The sequence below is a fragment of the Lacerta agilis genome, chromosome 2 (genome assembly GCF_009819535.1).
Source record: "Lacerta agilis isolate rLacAgi1 chromosome 2, rLacAgi1.pri, whole genome shotgun sequence".
Lineage (NCBI taxonomy): Eukaryota > Metazoa > Chordata > Lepidosauria > Squamata > Lacertidae > Lacerta > Lacerta agilis.
In genome coordinates this window covers 5,703,313-5,721,615 of record NC_046313.1, presented here as the reverse complement: position 1 = coordinate 5,721,615, position 18,303 = coordinate 5,703,313, and the positions used below count along the sequence as shown (strand labels likewise).

The 18,303-nt window shown below is 46.4% G+C and overlaps 1 protein-coding gene across 7 annotated transcripts in view; it reads right to left on the bottom strand.

Annotated features, from left to right (window-relative positions):
• FMNL3 (formin like 3) overlaps positions 1 to 18,303 on the bottom strand; it is a 104,672-nt gene that overhangs the window by 46,929 nt on the left and 39,440 nt on the right. For all 7 annotated transcript variants that reach the window (XR_004425842.1, XR_004425843.1, XM_033138185.1 and 4 more), the window contains exons 2-4: positions 8,455 to 8,538; positions 6,092 to 6,172; positions 5,172 to 5,248 (exon numbers count right to left, since the gene is read on the bottom strand). Coding sequence is in view for 5 of the 7 variants with exons in the window: in XM_033138185.1 (XP_032994076.1) it covers positions 5,172 to 5,248; positions 6,092 to 6,172; positions 8,455 to 8,538 (242 nt within the window). In the remaining 2 variants the exon portion in view is untranslated. The remainder of the gene's footprint in view (positions 1 to 5,171; positions 5,249 to 6,091; positions 6,173 to 8,454; positions 8,539 to 18,303) is intronic.

Sequence of the window (18,303 nt, the reverse complement as noted above, 5' to 3'; positions counted from 1 at the left end):
ACTTCCCCAATAAAAAGGTAAAGGGACCCCTGACCATCAGGTCCAGTCGTGTCCGACTCTGGGGTTGCGGCGCTCATCTCGCTCTATAGGCCGAGGGAGCCGGCGTTTGTCCGCAGACAGCTTCCGGGTCATGTGGCCAGCATGACTAAGCTGCTTCTGGCGAACCAGAGCAGCGCATGGAAACGGCATTTACCTTCCCGCTGGAGCGGTCCCTATTTATCTACTTGCACTTTGATGTGCTTTCGAACTGCTAGGTGGGCAGGAGCTGGAACCGAGCAACGGGAGCTCACCCCGTCGCAGGGATTCGAACCGCTGACCTTCTGATCAGCAAGCCCTAGGCTCTGTGGTTTAACCCACAGCGCCACCTGGGTCCCTTTTACGTCCCCAATAGTATTGTGTTATTTCTGTCTGGAGGGGCACCCTTGTGCTATAGTGTGCAACAAAAGCACAACAAAAATAAACCAACAATGTGTGGTATAAAAGAACTACAGGGTTTCGGCAGGAAGTCACGGGACATGTGCTGATTGGAAACAAGGTAGAATGTCTGCCCAAAACCTTTTGCAGGTGCGAAAGAGGGATTCTTATAACCACTCCAACAATATCATTCATACGAATCAGCATAAATGCACAATAAAAAGGCTATCTGGAGGGATGCTGGGCAAAGCTACCATTCTAGAAAGATGTGAAAAATGAACCCCACAGAAATTCAGCACACATCCGGTACTTTTTCTTGGCCACACCAATTTGTGACAGAATATTGTGAGTTGGCTTTCATATAAATGGCTGGTCATTACCCATGTGTATGACTAGATATCAGTTCCTAATATTATGGGCTACGTGGGGAAGGTTTAATTTGCAGATAATATTAGCAAATGACTTTTGCAGTAGGTTGGGGGAAGCAGAGTTGCACTTTCGCAGAACAAGTGACTTAGCCGCATATTTGGGTGCACTTTACTGAACACGGTCCTTGTTCCTCTGCGTCAGTAGACTTTGGCCCCCTTTGCTCTCTGTCAACTGCCTGCTAAAATCTAGAAGATAATGGAGCCTGTGACCTTGTGCTGGATAGGTGCCTTTTTTTAAAACGTCTGGGAGTGGTGCGATGACTCTTGCCTTAGCGCAAGGCTTTGGAATAGATAACCTTCTTAAGGCCTCTTTTTTGGCACTGCGTTTGTATGATTCTCCACCACGAATCCACAGACGCCACCATCCCCGTTTCATGGAAAACCCTAACGACACCTCAAAATATTTCGCTTTCACTCACAATCTCTCATCCCCAGCATTTAGCAATCCCCCCGCTCCTTTGTTATTGACTCTCACACCCAAACTGCCGCTGCCTAGACCAAACAGTCTTGCTGACTAAGCAACCACTCCCTGTGTCAGCTCCAGCCACCCCAAGGAAGTCCCGCCCGGGCCAGCAGTGACCAGAAACTAAGGACAGGAACAGTTCGGCTTCCTGCTCTTGCCGGCGTTTCCCTTCCAGCTGGAGCCAGGACAGGTGGCGATAGCGGCGCATTTCCTAGCTCGCAACAGAAGGCATGGGAAACTTTGGAAGGATAGGGGCCTCTCAGGCGGGCTAGAGCGATATCAGCAGGCTGAGGGGAAGCGTTGAAAAAGAGCGTCCTCGTCTAACCCAACCTCCTTTTTTCATTTATTGCTTTTCTTGGCCTGCCTGTCAAATGGACCATCACCCAGGTCAGGGGTCTGCAACCTTTAAGACACAAAGAGCCACTTGGACCCGTTTCCAAAGGGGGAAAAAACAACTGGGAGCCGCAAAACCATTGCGACATTTAAAACAAATATAACGCTGCATATATTGTTTCTTACCTTAATGCAATAATAATAAATAACGTATAGGAGCCAATGCAAAGTATAATTAGTAAAAACAACAAGAATAAGTTATTACTTTTTTGCATTGACTCAGGGGCGTATCCAGGATCAAAACTAGGGGGGGGGGGCAAGCCATGGTCGTTCAGGTTGTGACATTTCAGCACGGAAAGGCGAATGAAACCAAAATTTTAGGGAAATTATATATAATTATAGCAGTGCTTTATTACAGTAGTTATTACAATTATTTGCTTGGTTTTTAAATTTTTTTATTCTAGTTACATGTCTTATACCAGGGGTGGCCAACTCCCAAGAAACTGTGATCTACTTTCAGCAGTGATCTAACCCCGTTTTTTGGGGTTCAGCTCAAAGTTGTTTTTTGGGGGGTGTGGTGGGTGGGAGAGAGGGCTTCCCCCTCTAAGATAGGTTGGCAAGCGAACTAATAAAGAAAGAAAAAGGGGGGGTGGGAATGGAAAAGTGGGGTGGAAAAATATAAATTGGGGGTGGGGTGGGGTGGGGAGAATATCTATTAAAAATATGTAGTAGTTTAAAAAATAAAAATAAAGGGGGAAAATCTTTTTCTTTTTCCTTTTTTTGAAAACAAAAACAAAAGGGGAAGAGAAAAGAAAAAGGGGGGATAGAGGGAGAAAAGGGTAATAATAAAAATTCAAATAGAGTGGCTGCAGCAGCTGTGGGGGGTGTTTGTTTTTCGTTTGTTTGTTTGTTTTAAAAATGGGATTTCTCCCCTTGGATTAAAAAAGGAGGGGAGGAAGAAAAATAGAGGGGGTGGGAGAGCAAGGCAAAAAGCCCAAAAGCAAAAAACAGGTTGGGGGGGAATCACGCCAGGCACTGCAGCGTGCCGGCCTCGGGGCTCCGGGGCCCCGAGCCGCCCTTGGGGCCGTCTTGAGCATGTACACCGCCCGCAGCGAGCGCTGGCGAAGCACCGGTTGGCGGAGGTTTCAGAAGCAGCCCGGACGTTTTCGCCGCCGCCGCCCCAAAGCAGCTCTACTTCATCCTGTCGGCGACCATCACCGCCCTCCCATCACGGCGACGCCTGGCCCGCCTGCTCCGCCCTCCGCGCGGCCGCTTTGAAAAGGATTCCGCCCGACAGGGGCCGCTCAGAACAGGGGCCGCTCAGAACAGGGGCCGCCACCTCCCGCCGCCTTTATTATCCTGACTCTTTTCTCTCTCTCTCTCTCTCTCTCTCTCTCGATAACTCGCAAAGCCCAGCTCCTTCTTCTCCCCGCCCTAACGCCACCCTCATTGGCATGTTCCCCTCAAACAGGAACAGGCATCCCGGCGGCTCATTGGCCGGACGAAGCATCGCTCTCCCGTGCCCACCTCCCGCCTTCATCCTCAGTGGCTACCTCGGCGGTAAGGCCCCGGCTCCGAGCCTATGCGCCAAGGCGGGTGATCTGTCCTGCCAATCGGCACGCCGAGGTGGTAAAAGCTCAGCCCTCCCCACACGCTTATTGGTGTGAAGAAGTCACTTCCTCTCTCTGGGAGTGGTCAAGGTGGACATCAATCTTGGGTCTGTCCTCGAGAACCCCGAGAGGGCTAAGAAAGACCGCCCAGCTGTTCAACGTTGATGCGGATTATTCATGATTTTTTTGGCCCTTTTTTTTGGCCGATAACCATTTAATTATTATTGAAAGGGCATTGAAAGGGGACATGCCGGAGCCGCGGGAGACCTGTCAGAGAGCCGCATGCGGCTCCGGAGCCGCAGGTTGCTGACCCCCGACCCAGGTGGACCATTTTCTGCTTTGTTGGACTGATTCCTAGGACAACCTGGACATTAAGAGCCCAAACGGATCAGGTCAAAGGGCCAGTGAGTGAAGCATCCTGCTTCCTACAGCAGCCAACCAGCAGACATGCTGAACCCTAAGCTATGTCAAGTTTAAGAGGCCCCACAGCATCACCAAAAGATGTCCCCACCTTTTTTTAAACTTCCTCCCCTTTACATTTTTTTAAAAAAAGTTTTGTAACAGAAGACAAAGAACACAACAGAAAGGACACCGAAAGCAGAAATGATAAAGTTTCATATTTGCATATATGAATATACATAGGTGAGGATGCAACAAAAAGCTAACACACTAATTAAAACAGGCATCCCCAACCTGCGGCCCTCCAGATGTTTTGGCCTACAAATCCCATGATCCCTAGCTAACAGGACCAGTGGTCTGGGACGATGGGAATTATAGTCCAAAACATCTGGAGGGCCGAAGGTTGGGGATGCCTGAATTAAAACATATATATAGCATATATTTATTGATTAAATATATATCACATATTTATTGATTTGTCTTACCTTGTGGGCTTATAGCCGAATAAAGTATTATCTATCTAGCAAGAAGCCTATTGATTTTTTTTAACCATTTAGGTAAAACTTGAAATTTAGTTTTTCTAAATAATGTATTTGGAGGCCCTTTAGAATCTGGGGCCCTAAGCTGTAGCTTACTTAGTTTACGCACTTCCGGGAATTTTACAAAAGAGGGTTTTTTGTCTGAACAGCTACTGGTATTGAGTGGCATATCTCCTGCTACCACCGATCTGGGAAGTTCCATATAACTATCATGACTAGTAGCCACCAAAAGATTCAACCTCCATGGATCTGTCTAATGCCCATTTTAAAGCTATTTAATCCGTATCACCCCACCTTGGGTAAATTCCAGAAATGAACTGATGTCGAGAAGACTGCTAAGACTCCACACCTCTTCCTTGCATTTCACCTGGGAGTCCACGTATTAGCCAAAAACCTTCACAGCTTCTTGTATTATAGAAGCCATCATCATTATATCACCCAAATTAAGCAGAAGAAGCTTATTAACACACACACATGCAAAGAAAACAGAGAGAACCCAGTCAAGTGGGGAAACTGGACCACTTTATTAACCAGTTTGTACATGCAGTAAATCTCTTGCCCCCCAGCTACACGTGGCATGCATGATCCACTCAAAATTAAGCGCTTTAAAATCCCATTGACTTCAGTGGGAGAGATCTGGGCATGCGCTAAACATTGCCATTGGATCTCAAGGGGTTTTAAAATAGCTGACTCATGCCCCACGTAACTTGTGTGTCGATTGCAGCCTCTAGTTCTCACCGCTTAGTCCACCTCCAACATGGATCTTGTCGCTCGCATTTCGGAAATGCCTCTAGGCCAATAAACAGCCAGTGGCACAAACACACACGTCCATGTAATGTTGGCAGGATCTGGTGACTGCCTTAAGGCAAGAGAAGCCTTGAGCAGTCCCCAGAACACTTTATGAACCGAGGCTGAAGAAGGCTGATGCAGAGCATGTTAGAGCAGCAATATCTCTGACCTAAACAGGGGTCCACCAATGACTTACCCAATGTGGTTGGTCCTTAGAGAGATCTCCAGCTCCCTCAGCACTTTGGTGGATTCCTGCACCCTCCGACGGAACTTCTACAAGCATAAAGACCACACTTTATTGGCAGGATACAACCAATTGACCTTCCTCATCTACAACCGAGCTTGCATATGAGGGTAGGATCAACCATCAGGTTAAATGCATCCGTTATTTCCATACCTCCTTATCTGTGTTTCATTCCCACCCCTGCTTATGTTCTCCTATACCCCTTGTTCTTTATACAAATAATACTACTGCTGCAATAACTGGAGGGCCTGTGAGATTCCTTACTATGGCACAGGCCAGGAGTAGCCATATATGGCACCTTCCAGTTGTACCAGACTACATTTCCCATCACCCCTGACCAATGACCATGCTGGCTGGGGCTGATGGAAGCTTGAGTCCAATGACACCTGCAGGGCCACAGGTTCTCCACCTCTGCTATAAAGCCTAGCCTCAGAGTTTGCTTTTCAGGATGAGCAACTTGTCTCATTGGAAAGGGCCCTGCCTGGCCAAGTGATAGCTATCTTGGCCTGGGATAGCTACGTGTTCTGCTTTAAGGCCTCGATTTGAAGAAATCCTCAAACTGAAGGACCGCCTCACCCTAGTCTGGTAGTGGTATTAACAACCAAGTAGCTGTGCTTGTGGGAGACAACACATGGAGTCCTGCTAGCACTTCCCCCTCCATTTTGGCTCAGGGGTGTGTGTTTGGAGAATCCCCAGAGCAGTGGACTGGGGGAGGAGGAAGGAGGTTGTTCCTCTTGTGGCAACATGCCCTGAATGGGCACCACTGTCATATTGCATGGTCAATGCTTTGTTTGATGTTTCCAGTCTTGTAAACCATTTTAAGTAATCTATGAAAGGAACTAGTTATACATTAAATATTCTGAGCGCCTTACCTTCCGGGTGACTCCTGGGTCAAGGAAGCTCTTCAGTTTCTGAATGTATGTATGGGGTGGGTTCTTCACCTGAAATCGTTCCTGTTCCAGGTCAAGGGTAGGTGGGGAAGAGGAAGAAAGAAGAAAGAAGCAGAGGGCAGGAATAATGACTGTTAAGTCTTCAAAAGCACAGAGAGCCAAGCTTGGCCTAGGTCACCACAGGGGAAAGGTCCCCACTATTTATTTGTTAACCTAGCAAGCCTCAGTGTTGCCCTGACTTGCACCAATGACAATGCTGGGTAATCTGAATACCAGATGCTCCTTTATGCCTGTACATCTAATAAGCTTGAAAGGAAAACCGTTTCCACTCTCTGCTCCACCCATATACATCCTCTTCTGTGGCCTTTTGTCCTGCTCAAATGCTAGCAAAATCTGCTCCTTTCCCCTTAGGACTGCAACCTTAGGCAATCCCCACTGCACTCAAAGGGACTTACTTAACTTCTAAATAAGCAAAACAAAATAAAATTAAAAAATTCCTTCCAGTAGCACCTTAGAGGCCAACTAAGTTTGTTCTTGGTATGAGCTTTCGTGTGCATGCACACTTCTTCAGATACACTGAAACAGAAGTCACCAGACCCTTATATATAGTGAGAGAGTGGGGAGGGGTATTACTCAGAAGGGTGGTGGGAATGGGTGATCCGCTGATAGGTGTGGAAAACCTGTTGAGGACTGCAATATGCTCTTACAGGGAAAGGCAAGGGGTGAGATGGCTAAAGATAGCTTTGTCATGTATAATGAGATAAGAATCCAATGTCTTTGTTCAGACCAGAACTGGGCTGCAAGAACCTATGGTCTCCCTCTCATGATTTTGGACCGGTCTAAAGCCACACCTTCATTTGGGAACCCACAGGCAGAAAAAAACAATATTCCATGATTCCCCAGTTGCTGTCCAAGGTGATTTATGGAACATAGGCTCTTGGTTTATTACTACAAATGCATTGCTGTATGAAGAACCCACATATCTGTTAGGCCTCCCTTAAAGAGTAGAAGGGACTTGACAGGAAGTCTGATTTGTGAATTTAAAGTTTTGTTAAGTTAAATCTGTTACGTATTTGTAGGTAAGAGAGTCTAAGTATATATAGGTATGTATAAGCAAGTGGATATATGGACTATCTAATTATATGTTTGGCTGGGTTTTTTTCTTTCTTTTTTTCTTTTCGTTTTCTTTTTAGTTTTCCCTTAAGATATAAACAATAAGATTCAGATATGACTATGTGGGATGTTAAATTTTATTGAGTAATGTTGTATAGTAGCACTTGTTATACTTTGTTACTTTTTTTCTTTCTTTGTTAAACAAAATGAATTAATAAAAATTATTTAAAAAAAAAAAGAGTAGGGGCACCTAACCTAATGCCCTCTATCAGCCCTGACCGCTGGCTATGCTGGCTGGGATCTGAGAGGACTTAAGAGGACAACAACACAGAGAGAGGTGCCCATGCTGGCTGCTACTGATGCAGGGGCACAAACAGCAGCTAATAGGATTTGTCAACTGACTAGGAAAGAATGGCATGGACCACTCCTATGCCTTTATCAGCACCTTGATCTGAAAGAACCTTCAAATGAAGTTTCCTATAACATAGGGATAAGGATGATCACTTGCTAATATCTTCAGATCAAGCTGATGTCAAATGAACAGGAACAGGGGGTGGCTGAGAATGAATAAATAAATGGAGGGACAATTTCATCCCTCTCTCTTCTCCTGAACCTAAATTTTGTGGGTTTCTTGATTAGAGGGGGGAGAATCGTATCACAGTGTGTTATGGGTAGCTGGGTGTGTCTATAGCTAGGGGCCTGTAGAATTTTCTGAGCTCAGCCGGTGGGTGGCAGAATGCACAGGAGCCGAATGTTTTGGTCATGGTGCTGTGCAGATGCCCCGTGAAAAGTACATGAGCAAAACAGTTATGTTCCACAGTAAATGCCCAGCATGGAAGCAACCTCGAAATCAAGTGAAAGAGCTTTTCTATTATTTAGAAACTTTGGTAATTGTGCAGTATATAAATAGCTAAAATAATGTTATGGCCTGTAACAGGCCCACACAGAAGTCAGATGTTTAAGTTTTCCCGTTAATCATGTGGGTAACAGGGATACCATTCTCATAACAACAAAGAATTAAGCAGTCGAGCAGGAAAAAATGCATGATGATAAGGGGATCTGGCCTGCTCTTTAAAAGGGAGTCAAGGAACTGTAGCTCAAGGGGAGATGAAGTTGTTTCTGGCAGCGACCCTGCCTGAGTCATAGGCCTCTGCCATGATATGATTTGTAGCTTTAATGACAGAGAGGAACCTCACCCCATCAACAACAACCACAGGGCAGCCCCACCTTACCTGGTCGCAAATGAGGTCCCATTTCTTCTCGTTGTCATATTGCCGGAGGAGACGAGCCTTGTCAGGAGGGAGGTTCATGGAGCTCTAAGGAGAGGAGCAGAGAGACAGGTGTTGTGGATGGAGTTCTTGGTCTGCTTCCATAGAATACATGCTGGGAAGCATGGAAGGACTTCCTCTTTCAAGAGAAAGTGTAGGCAAGACATGGGATTGTCAAGGAGCATATTGGTTACATTCAGCAATGTGCTGACTTGAGGATGATGGGTCAGGCTGGCAAACTGAACTGGTCTGGTCTGGACAGCACAATAATCTACTGACTTGTCTAGTGTCCAGAATTTTAATCAAAAACATGCCAAATCCAGGAATAAAATTACTGAAATGAACCAATGGCCTTCAAGAAATGTCCCTCCTTTAATTTCAAAGGTGCAACATGGATCCACATTTACAATGCAATCTAAAGCTTGCCTGCTCAGAAGGAGGTCACCTTGAGCTCAATGAGACTTTCTCTCAGGTTAGACTTTATAGCAAGGGATAGCTAACTAGCTCCAGTTCAGGCAATTTGTCAAGAAAGGAAGGAAGGAAGGAAGGAAGGAAGGAAGGAAGGAAGATTTTCCCCAAAAGTATACACAGTGCTAAGGTGGGTGCATCCCAGTCCACTGATGGAGATGCACATCGCTCTCTCTGCTTGATCATCAAATCAACCCTTTGATTAATGGAGAGGGGCTAGTAACACCACTCCTCAGCTGATCTCTGTGTGTTCTGTGCGGCCATCTGTGTACTGCCTGGGTGTGCATGTGAGAATGTCTGTGAGAGGTGGCCACACCCACCATTGGCCACACCCACTAGTGGCACGTGGCCCTTGGAAGGTTAGCCAAGGCTCCAAAGGTTTCCCTTGTGTAGGGCTACCGTATGTCTGGATTTCAAAGGTGAATTGACATCTGGAGGGGGGGATTTTCGAAATGTGGCGCTTTGTCCTGGATCTTAGGCAAGTCAATCAAAGAAGCACGTGTGTGTTTTTTGTGTATTTTTTTTGGTGTTTATGAAAGGAGAGGAGCTCAACAACTTTCAGGGTGTCCTGGTTTTTACTTTTTGAAATATGGCACCCCTACCCTTGTGCCCAAAAGCTTACCCGCTCCTGGTGAACAGGAATGCAGCAAAAATAAATAAAATCATGCTTTTGTATCATTTAGTCTACATGTGTCTTTCTCTTCTCCTCTCTTTCTCTTTCTCTATCTCCCTGTCTTTGTATTTTCCTTTCTTCTTTCTTCTCTGGTGTGACACACCAGATGAAGACCCAGGTACTCAGCAACCCTATGCAGTGATCTTTCTATCTCTCTCAGCTCTCGCTTTTCTCCATCCTTTATGACATCTAGATGAAGCATGACTCGCCCTTGACATAGGTAGAGGTTGGTAGCCAGGGGAGTTACTCTTTGTAGTTAAATTTGAAAGCCAGGAGGGCTGCGCCTTTCCAGATCCTTGCCTCGTTCAAGGTCCTTGCCTCTCCAACCCTGCACTAGCCAGTCTAGGAGTTTATAACGCTGCTCACTTTTCGGTAAAAGATTCAGGTATTTCCCTGCACTGCAGTAAGAAATCCAAGAGAGCCAGTGTGGTGTAATGGTTAAAAGTGGTAGACTCGTAATCTGGGGAACCGGGTTCGCGTCTCCGCTCCTCCACATGCAGCTGCTGGGTGACCTTGGGCTAGTCACACTTCTCTGAAGTCTCTCAGCCCCACTCACCTCACAGAGGGGAGGAAGGGAAAGGAGAATGTTAGCCGCTTTGAGACTCCTTTGGGTATTGATAAAGCGGGATATCAAATCCAAACTTTTCTTCAAGAGAGAGAGTAAGGAAAAGGAGAAGAGCCACCACGTCTCCTTCATACAAGGAGGAAATTAGGACATTTATTTATAGCTTTTTTTGAAAGCATGTGTGTCGCTTTTTGACTATAAAAGCAGTACAATGTGTCTGCAATATCTCCTCTACCAAGCCAAGGAAGTGTTCATGTGCAGGAAACTTAAGAAATCTCTAAAAATAAAACCGAACGTGACTCACTCCAATACAATCATGAATGTGTTGTGGTGCCCTCAGCTACCAGAACAGCACTGTTCCAGAGCTTCACACTGAAAACTGATAGTAGGAGCAGGCTTCTGGGTATAATAAAGCCATGAAGAGCTAAAGGCTGCAGCATCCCCCACGCTGCCCTTCAGACAAGAAGACCTGGAGTTGAAACCACATGAACTTCTAGTTTGGGTTCTACTCATAGCTGTCAACCTTTCCCATTTTTATTTTCATTTTGCAGGAAATCCCCTTATTATAGCAGTGGGGAACAGCAGGGAGGGTTGACAGCTATGGTTCTACTTTGAGGAGGTATGATACAGTCAAAGCACTGTAAGGTAGCTGGGAAATAAGCATTTCCCTCATTGCCTCCTAGGCACAGCTGTCACTCCAGTCCTGCAGGAGATTTCAATTATCAACCAAGATGTGTGGCTTTCAGCACATTTGCCTGTGGTTCGCTGTCAACAGTGGTCAAGGTGGAACCTGTTTGCTAAAAAGAAAGCTGCTAGCATGCTATGGATGAACTGGTGAACGAATGAATGAACATCGTTCAAGTCTCCTGTGAGCCCAAAATGCCATCTGCAGTGAAGGCTGCCTGTTACATCTCCGAATGATTCACTGTTCTGGACTTGCTTCCTCCAAATTAGCCTTCACTATGAATAAATCTGCTGGGTGTCAGTGGATTCCAATGCAGAGGTGCAGGAGAATTGCCCACTTTCAGGGGAGGGTCTCCTTTGCATCTCTTCATGAGTCACTGCTCTAGACTCAAAACGGTTGTTAATGCAGAAACCCAAATAATAAGTGGGTTATGCGCTCCTCAGTGGCTCCAGCCCCAAATGTCACATGCATAGTTCTTGTTTCTGGGCATTCAAAAAATAAAATAAAAAATCAACTACTATCTAGTATTCTCCCCCCCCCACCCCCCATTATGAGATCAAAATGTCACATTGCCTTTTTAATTGAATAAACTACAGTGGTACCTCTGGTTACAAACGGGATCCGTTCCAGAGCCCCGTTCGTAACCTGTGACGTGCGTAACCTGCGTATGTGCGCGACGCAATTCGGCACTTCTGCGCATGACGTCATTTTACGCGTCTGCACATGCGCGAACGGCCGAACCCAGAAGTAACGCGTTCCGTTATTTCTGGGTTCGGTGCATTCGTAACCTGTGTTGTACGCATCCTGAAGCATTCGTAACAAGAGGTACGACTGTATTCACATGGCATTTCCAATTCAGGCTTTCCCTCTACCCCATCTCCCTCGCCCGGTATGAAAAGACAAAGGAGGAAAAGGGAAACTCTTGAACGTGTATGAGAATTGCCAGATGGAGTACGCCAACAAAGGAGATCAGTGAATACGATGCTTTCAGGGGATGCCAGAAACCCACAGGCAGAGAACCGTCTGTCCCTTTCAATGCCTCACCTTAATCAATCCCTCATATTAAGACACGGGATTCACCCAGTCCTGTTATGAGTTTGGTATAACGGTTTGGCAATCCCTGACTTCATTTTCTGTGGATATCTAATCAATCCCTTTCGGGGAAACTGCTCAGTATTTCACCATGACTATTTCCTCGTGGCAGGCAGTTCCACAGCTCAGCTTTCTGCAAACATTGCCTCTGGGGGGGTATTGTGCCTCAGCCTCCCCATTGGTAATCTAGAGGAAGATGAGAATTTGCTGATCTAAGTGGAGAAGGCTGTGAGCGTACACCAATAGATAATACAGGTTCGCTGCCAGTGCCTGGTTTCCATCCCCGGGAGAGTGCTTTAATGCAACTACAGAGAGGACGGGTAAAGAAAGGTCTCAGGTTACACAGGAAAATTAAATAAAATGAAAAGTTGCGTCATGTTATAATGGGTTTAACAAACACAGTTCTTCAAAGCCTGGAACTTGTTCAACTGGGGCGGAGGGGAATATGCCCATCTGAAAATTCTTTCAACCCACTTTCTAGCAGCCTGCTCTAATGTTCTCTTCATATGGGAGAACATGAGCCAGTCGCACACAAACACTCATCCCCATGTTGCCATCATACAGAATATAATCTTGTCCCAATCACACACTAATGCATACAGACATACATAAGTCTCTCTCTCTCTCTCTCTCTCTCACACACACACACACACACACACACCAACCACTGAGTGCACCACTGAGTGAGAGCCAACAAGATAGAAGTCTAGAGGCTAGGTGATTCCTGGGTCTGGGAAATGGGATATTTGGTTACCCTAGAGAGGGTTTCGCTCCCCGCAAAGCAGCAGGTCCGTAGCAGTTAGCGGCTGCCAATTTGCCACCAAGCCAGATCTAATGGGTTGCTTTTGACCTATGAAACCCTAAATAACTTGGGATCATCTTGGCTGAAGGAGTACCATTCTGAATATCAGCTTGCCCCCTGCATTAAGACAGTCAGACAAGGCCTTTCTGGTCATACCACAGCCTGCAGAGATTCACCTAGTGGTGCCCAGAGGAAGGGCCTTTTCAGTGGTGGCGCCCTTTCTGTGGAACCACCTCCCCTATGAACCAAGGGAAGCACCTACCTTAATGTAATTTTGGTCCTTGCTGAAAACACATTTGTTCTCTGATGCCTTTGCTGGTTGTTTATACCACCTGGTTTCTTTTAACTGCCTGCCATTGACTTAGCGTCTGCCGTTTTACTCTGATTTTGATGGGTTTTACACATCACCTTGTTATTATGTACGAAAGGTGGCATAGAAATAATAATAATAATAAACACACAACACACCCACACACCATTTCTTCCTGTTCCCATTCATGCACATCCCCATCCATTTTCTTGCACCATTCACAAACTTGCCCTTTGCACAACGAACGCGCACACATTTATTCCTTCCTACCATTCCTGCTTCCGCACAGTCCAGGGTACCATCTACACACACACACCCAGAACTGATTCATAAGGGGGCCAGCTCTACTCAGAAAAGGCAGGCTACCTGCCAGACTGAAAAGCCCGCAGACTCTGACTCACTCGCTCTCTGACTCCTTGGAAATGCAAGGAGGATGGGAGTCTCAACAAAGTCACTTTTGTTCTAGCGGGGAAGGAATCAGAAGTGACGAGAGCAACCACGAGAAGGCAAAGGGCCCACATTGCATTCCTCCAAATTGCTCTCAACAAAGCCCCTTCGGCCTCTGCAGCTGCCAGCTATGGAAACCTTTCTTTCTTCTCCCCATGGAGGAGGCATGGCTGTGCATTGCAGGGCTCTCAACATCAAATGGGTTGCAGGGCCCAAATCCCCACCTAGCAGATGCCCAGGGACTATGTCCGTTACTTTTAAAGAAATAATGCCAATTCCAAACCATCAAGGCTAACTTAGTCGAAGAATAAACTTTGGGGTGGGGGTGGGGGAATAAGAGGCACACTCCTTCCTTTGCAGCTCTGGCATGCATGCCATCTGGTCTTAATCATTTCTAGTACTCTACTATCCTGTTCCCAACCCACAACTGACCTGCGCTGTGAATTCAGAGGGAATGGGGAGGAGAGGTCCAAGCAGCTGTGCCGTGTGCAGTAGCAGCCACTGGTGACTCAGCCCCTTGGCCCTACCCAAGGCATTTGCTTCCTAGGCTTGCACAGGAATTTGCCAGGGGTGGCACCATAGCTGTCAACTTTCCCTTTTTTTGCGGGAAATTCCCTTATTCCAGCGCCGTTTCCCATTGCAAAAAAAGGGAAAGATGACAGCTATGGCCGTTTCCCAATGCAAAAAAAAAAGGAAGCTCTGGGTGGCACAAGCCAGTTAGATACACTCAATGGATCAAATAAGGCGCTTGCCACTCGTGCTACCAAAAACTGTGGGTTGTGGACAACAGGGGTGGGGGTGGGGGGCTAAGCTTCCCCTGGTAAAGAGTAATACTAGACAACCACCAACTTGGTTGGTTTGACCTCCACTGTTTAGGTGTTCAGAAGCATCCCAGCCCCTGAGATTTCAGGGCCAAAACCTGAAACCTAGGGGTGGTCCCTGGTGATGTCATGGGGGGTGGGCCCTGGAGACGGAGGTTAATTGGGAGAAGAGGGCAGGCCCCACTGCAACATTTTGTGGCAGCTCCCCCACTCACAGAAACTGAGGGTGGAATTCCTGTAGCCAAGTGCTACATTTTATTTTTATTTTATTTTATTAAAAATATTTAATGAATTAACCAAGGTTCAAACATATCAGAACACTTGTACTTTTGTTTCTGCAATTTCGTCCCCTCAGCAGTGAGTTCTTATGTCCCCTTACCACATAATCTTTTGGGCCACAGGCCCAACATTTGGGGGTGGGGGGTTGTGTTTGGCCAAGAGATGGAGCCAGAGAGTTGCAATGTTGACGCCCTTTGAAAGATTTATCCTTAGGGCCACTCCAGATGACCTCTATGTGGAGCATTCATCCTGATTTGCTTTCACAAAGCCTATGCAGCGCTGAGTTTATATGCAGTCTTTATTGAGAATTTGCTTTGATTTGTTTGCAGAGCAGTTACACTACAATGAGTTTTTCATCTGGGTTATACATTTTCTCATTAGCTATTCATTCATCCCACATTTTTCAATGCACTTCCTCATCACTTTCCAAACTGCAAGAAGTCCAGATGTTTGTTTGCTTATTTAAAGTGGATTATTTATTTATTTATTTAGCACTAGCTGCCCGACCACACGTTGCTGTGGGTTTTTTTGCTTTTTTAAATTCTGACCCTGAAAGTATTCTGGAAGCTCCTGTTTTCGTTCTTCCCTGTCCCTGTAGAGTAGGGGTCAGCAAGGGGCCGGTCCGGTGGTATTGATCACTTGATGACTGTGTGTGTTCATCATGCGAAGTTGCGGCGGCCATTTTAATTGAGGGCACTGGGCACTTTATGGAGGCCTACTGTGGGCCTTGCTCTGGGTTTTTTTTACTGTAAAAGCGCAACCCCCCAAACACGCCCCTCCTCACAATTAACTGGCCCCATGCTCTATGCCATTAAAAAGAGCATTCTCCCCCATCCCAGTCCCGAAATTATGCACCCCAGCGACAAAATCCCCTCAGAGCCGGTCTTACTCACTGCAACCTCTCAGGCAGCCTTCGGCTTATTTTGCTCCCGCATTTTTTTCCTCCCCCCTCTCTTCTGCAACTGCCCTGCCTCCTGCTCCATCTTTTTTCCACATTTCCACTAAGCAGTTTGTGTCAGAAAGTCCTTGGGTGCTTACAGATGGCAGTTATAAAATGGTGGACGGGGTTTTCTTTTTGGCGCAGGTCTGATGACGTCAACAGGCAATCCGCCTTTCTATTGGATGCTGTTGGAGTCTTCAGTTCTGTTGCTGGTGACACGTAATGTGTGCGCCATTTTTTTGCCTTTATTCTATATTTTAGGCATGACAGGTGTCGGTTTTTTAAAAAATTTATTATGCTAGATCCTTCCTCGATGGTCATGTTATGCTTTGCCCTAATTTGATGCTGTTTGGTGCAGCGGTTACGGAGCAAGGTGGTGTCGCGCACGCACGCAATGGGAACATTTATATATATATAGATGTTGATGCATAAATCTAAACTTCTGGTATGCAGCCGAATCACTCCCATAAAATACTGACAGTCTGGAGACACCCTTCCGATTCCACTGAGCATGGTAAGACTTACTTACCCCACCCCATGTTGTAGTATAATAGTTAAGAGGCGGGCCCTCTCTCTCTCTCTCTCTGAAACACACACACACACAGAGTGACAACTGGGACCAAAACACTGCAGTGCCGAGTATTTCTCAACCCTCCCTTCCACCGTGAGAATTAAAGTTTGCTACAGTGGTACCCCGCTAGACGAATGCCTCGCTAGACGAAAAACTCGCTAGACGAAAGCATTCGTCTAGCGGGAGGCAGCCCCGCTAGACGAAAAAGTCTATGGGGCTGCCTCGCAAGACGAAAAAATTTCGTCTTTTTTTTTTTTCCGTTTTGCGGAGCGCGGCTCCCATTGCCTCTCCGCAAGACGAAAACCCCGCTAGACGAAAATTTTCGCGGGACGAATTATTTTCGTCTAGCAGGGTACCACTGTATTTGTAAATAGGCTGATTGGGGCCTATTGTACACAACTGTTGAAAGGATTCCTGAGACAACATAAGTGAAACACACTGTACTGCTGGAGAAATGTTAAGAATTTCTTCTTCCTCTAGATTTTCAGCTTCATGCTGGCTCTGACTAAACATCTCCAGGAGTCCTGGTTAGAACCTGCAGGCACGAGAAACCAAATATGACCTGTTGGCAATGAGAACGGAAAAAGCAGCCTTCAAAAGGGGCCATCTGGTCCTGGACATACACTTGGGACAATCAGAAACAAAAGACCGCCTGGCCCCCTGTACTCATGACCCTCCAAAGGTGACATTCATCCCATCCTGAAGAGCGGCTGAATAGGCATCTGACCTCAACCCAGGAGGAACGAAGGAAGCCTCTTCCTATCAAGTAGGGATGGAGGAGAAATTTAAAGCCAAATCTATCAAATCCACACCTTCTGAAACAATATGCAAACCAAAACACAGCCATCCTTTGACATTTGCAGTCATCCGAATTTTGTGGTTTCCTTCTTCAACAAAGAAATGCCATCCTTTTAATGCACGTCTGAAGTGCATTCTAGCTAGCTCTGTCATTGCACACCCGGCTGCCATCTCCTCACACCTGGCCATGCTTAGAGGCACCTTAGCTTTACTAACAAAGTCGCTGTGGCGCTAAAAGGTAATTTCATTTATGCAAAGTCTCACTGCATCACAAAGACTTATGTTTCCTGTCTAAACCAACTTCCTGTGGTTCATCAACCGCAGACACGGAATGGTGCTGTCATTTATTTCCTGAACTGATAGAATTGGGGCTGGGAGGAGGAGCAACGCATTCTGGGTAAGCATGCCAGATTTTTAGCTTAAAGAGTCTTTCTGCCTTGCCACCACATGAAATGGATGCCAGAGGCAGCACCTGCAGGCTCCTGGGTAGAATAGATTCCCTTTTCAGCTTGTGGAGATAACTTGGGCAAACCAGATTGTGCTTCTTGGCTTTGATTCAGGAATGATAATCAGGCAGTAAATCTCAGATCAAGTGTCCAGTCCTTGACAGGCTTGCAAAAATGACCCTAAGAACTGGCAGCCTGTGTTGAGCACTGCTAGATCTTGGCCACAATCCTTTTTAGAAGGCCTCCTTTTGTGAGAGAAACAGATCAAAGTTCCCATGTTTTCGCCCTAAAGGAGGATCTAGTAGACCCGAAATAATAGTTGGAAGGCCTTCCTTGGAACTCCTGATTAACAATGGCGGGATGGATTCATGTTGTTGTTGTTGTTCAGTCGTGTCCGACTCTTCGTGACCCCATGGACCAGAGCACACCAGGCAAGCCAATCTTTCACTGCCTCCTGCAGTTGGGCCAAACTCATGCTAGTCACTTCGAGAACACTGTCCAACCACCTCATCTTCTGTCGTTCCCTTCTCCTTGTGCCCTCTATCTTTCCCAACATCAGGGTCTTTTCCAGGGAGTCTTCTCTTCTCATGAGGTGGCCAAAGTACTGGAGCCTCAACTTCAGAATCTGTCCTTCCAGTGAGCTCTCAGGGCTGATTTCTTTAAGGATGGATGTTTGATCTTTTTGCAGTCCATGGGACTCTCAAGAGTGGATGGAGTCATACTGTTATTCATTCTCTTGCAGTGTTCTAAAGTGGGCCTCATGTTGTAGGACACCTTTTGGGGCAATGGTCGGCACACACTCCCTGCCTCCCCATGTATGCACACACAATATCTCTTTGCTCAAAGCAGGAAATAAGCATTCAGACTGCACACCCTGTGAGACTCCTGCAAAGGCCCTTATCAGCACTGTAGCCCT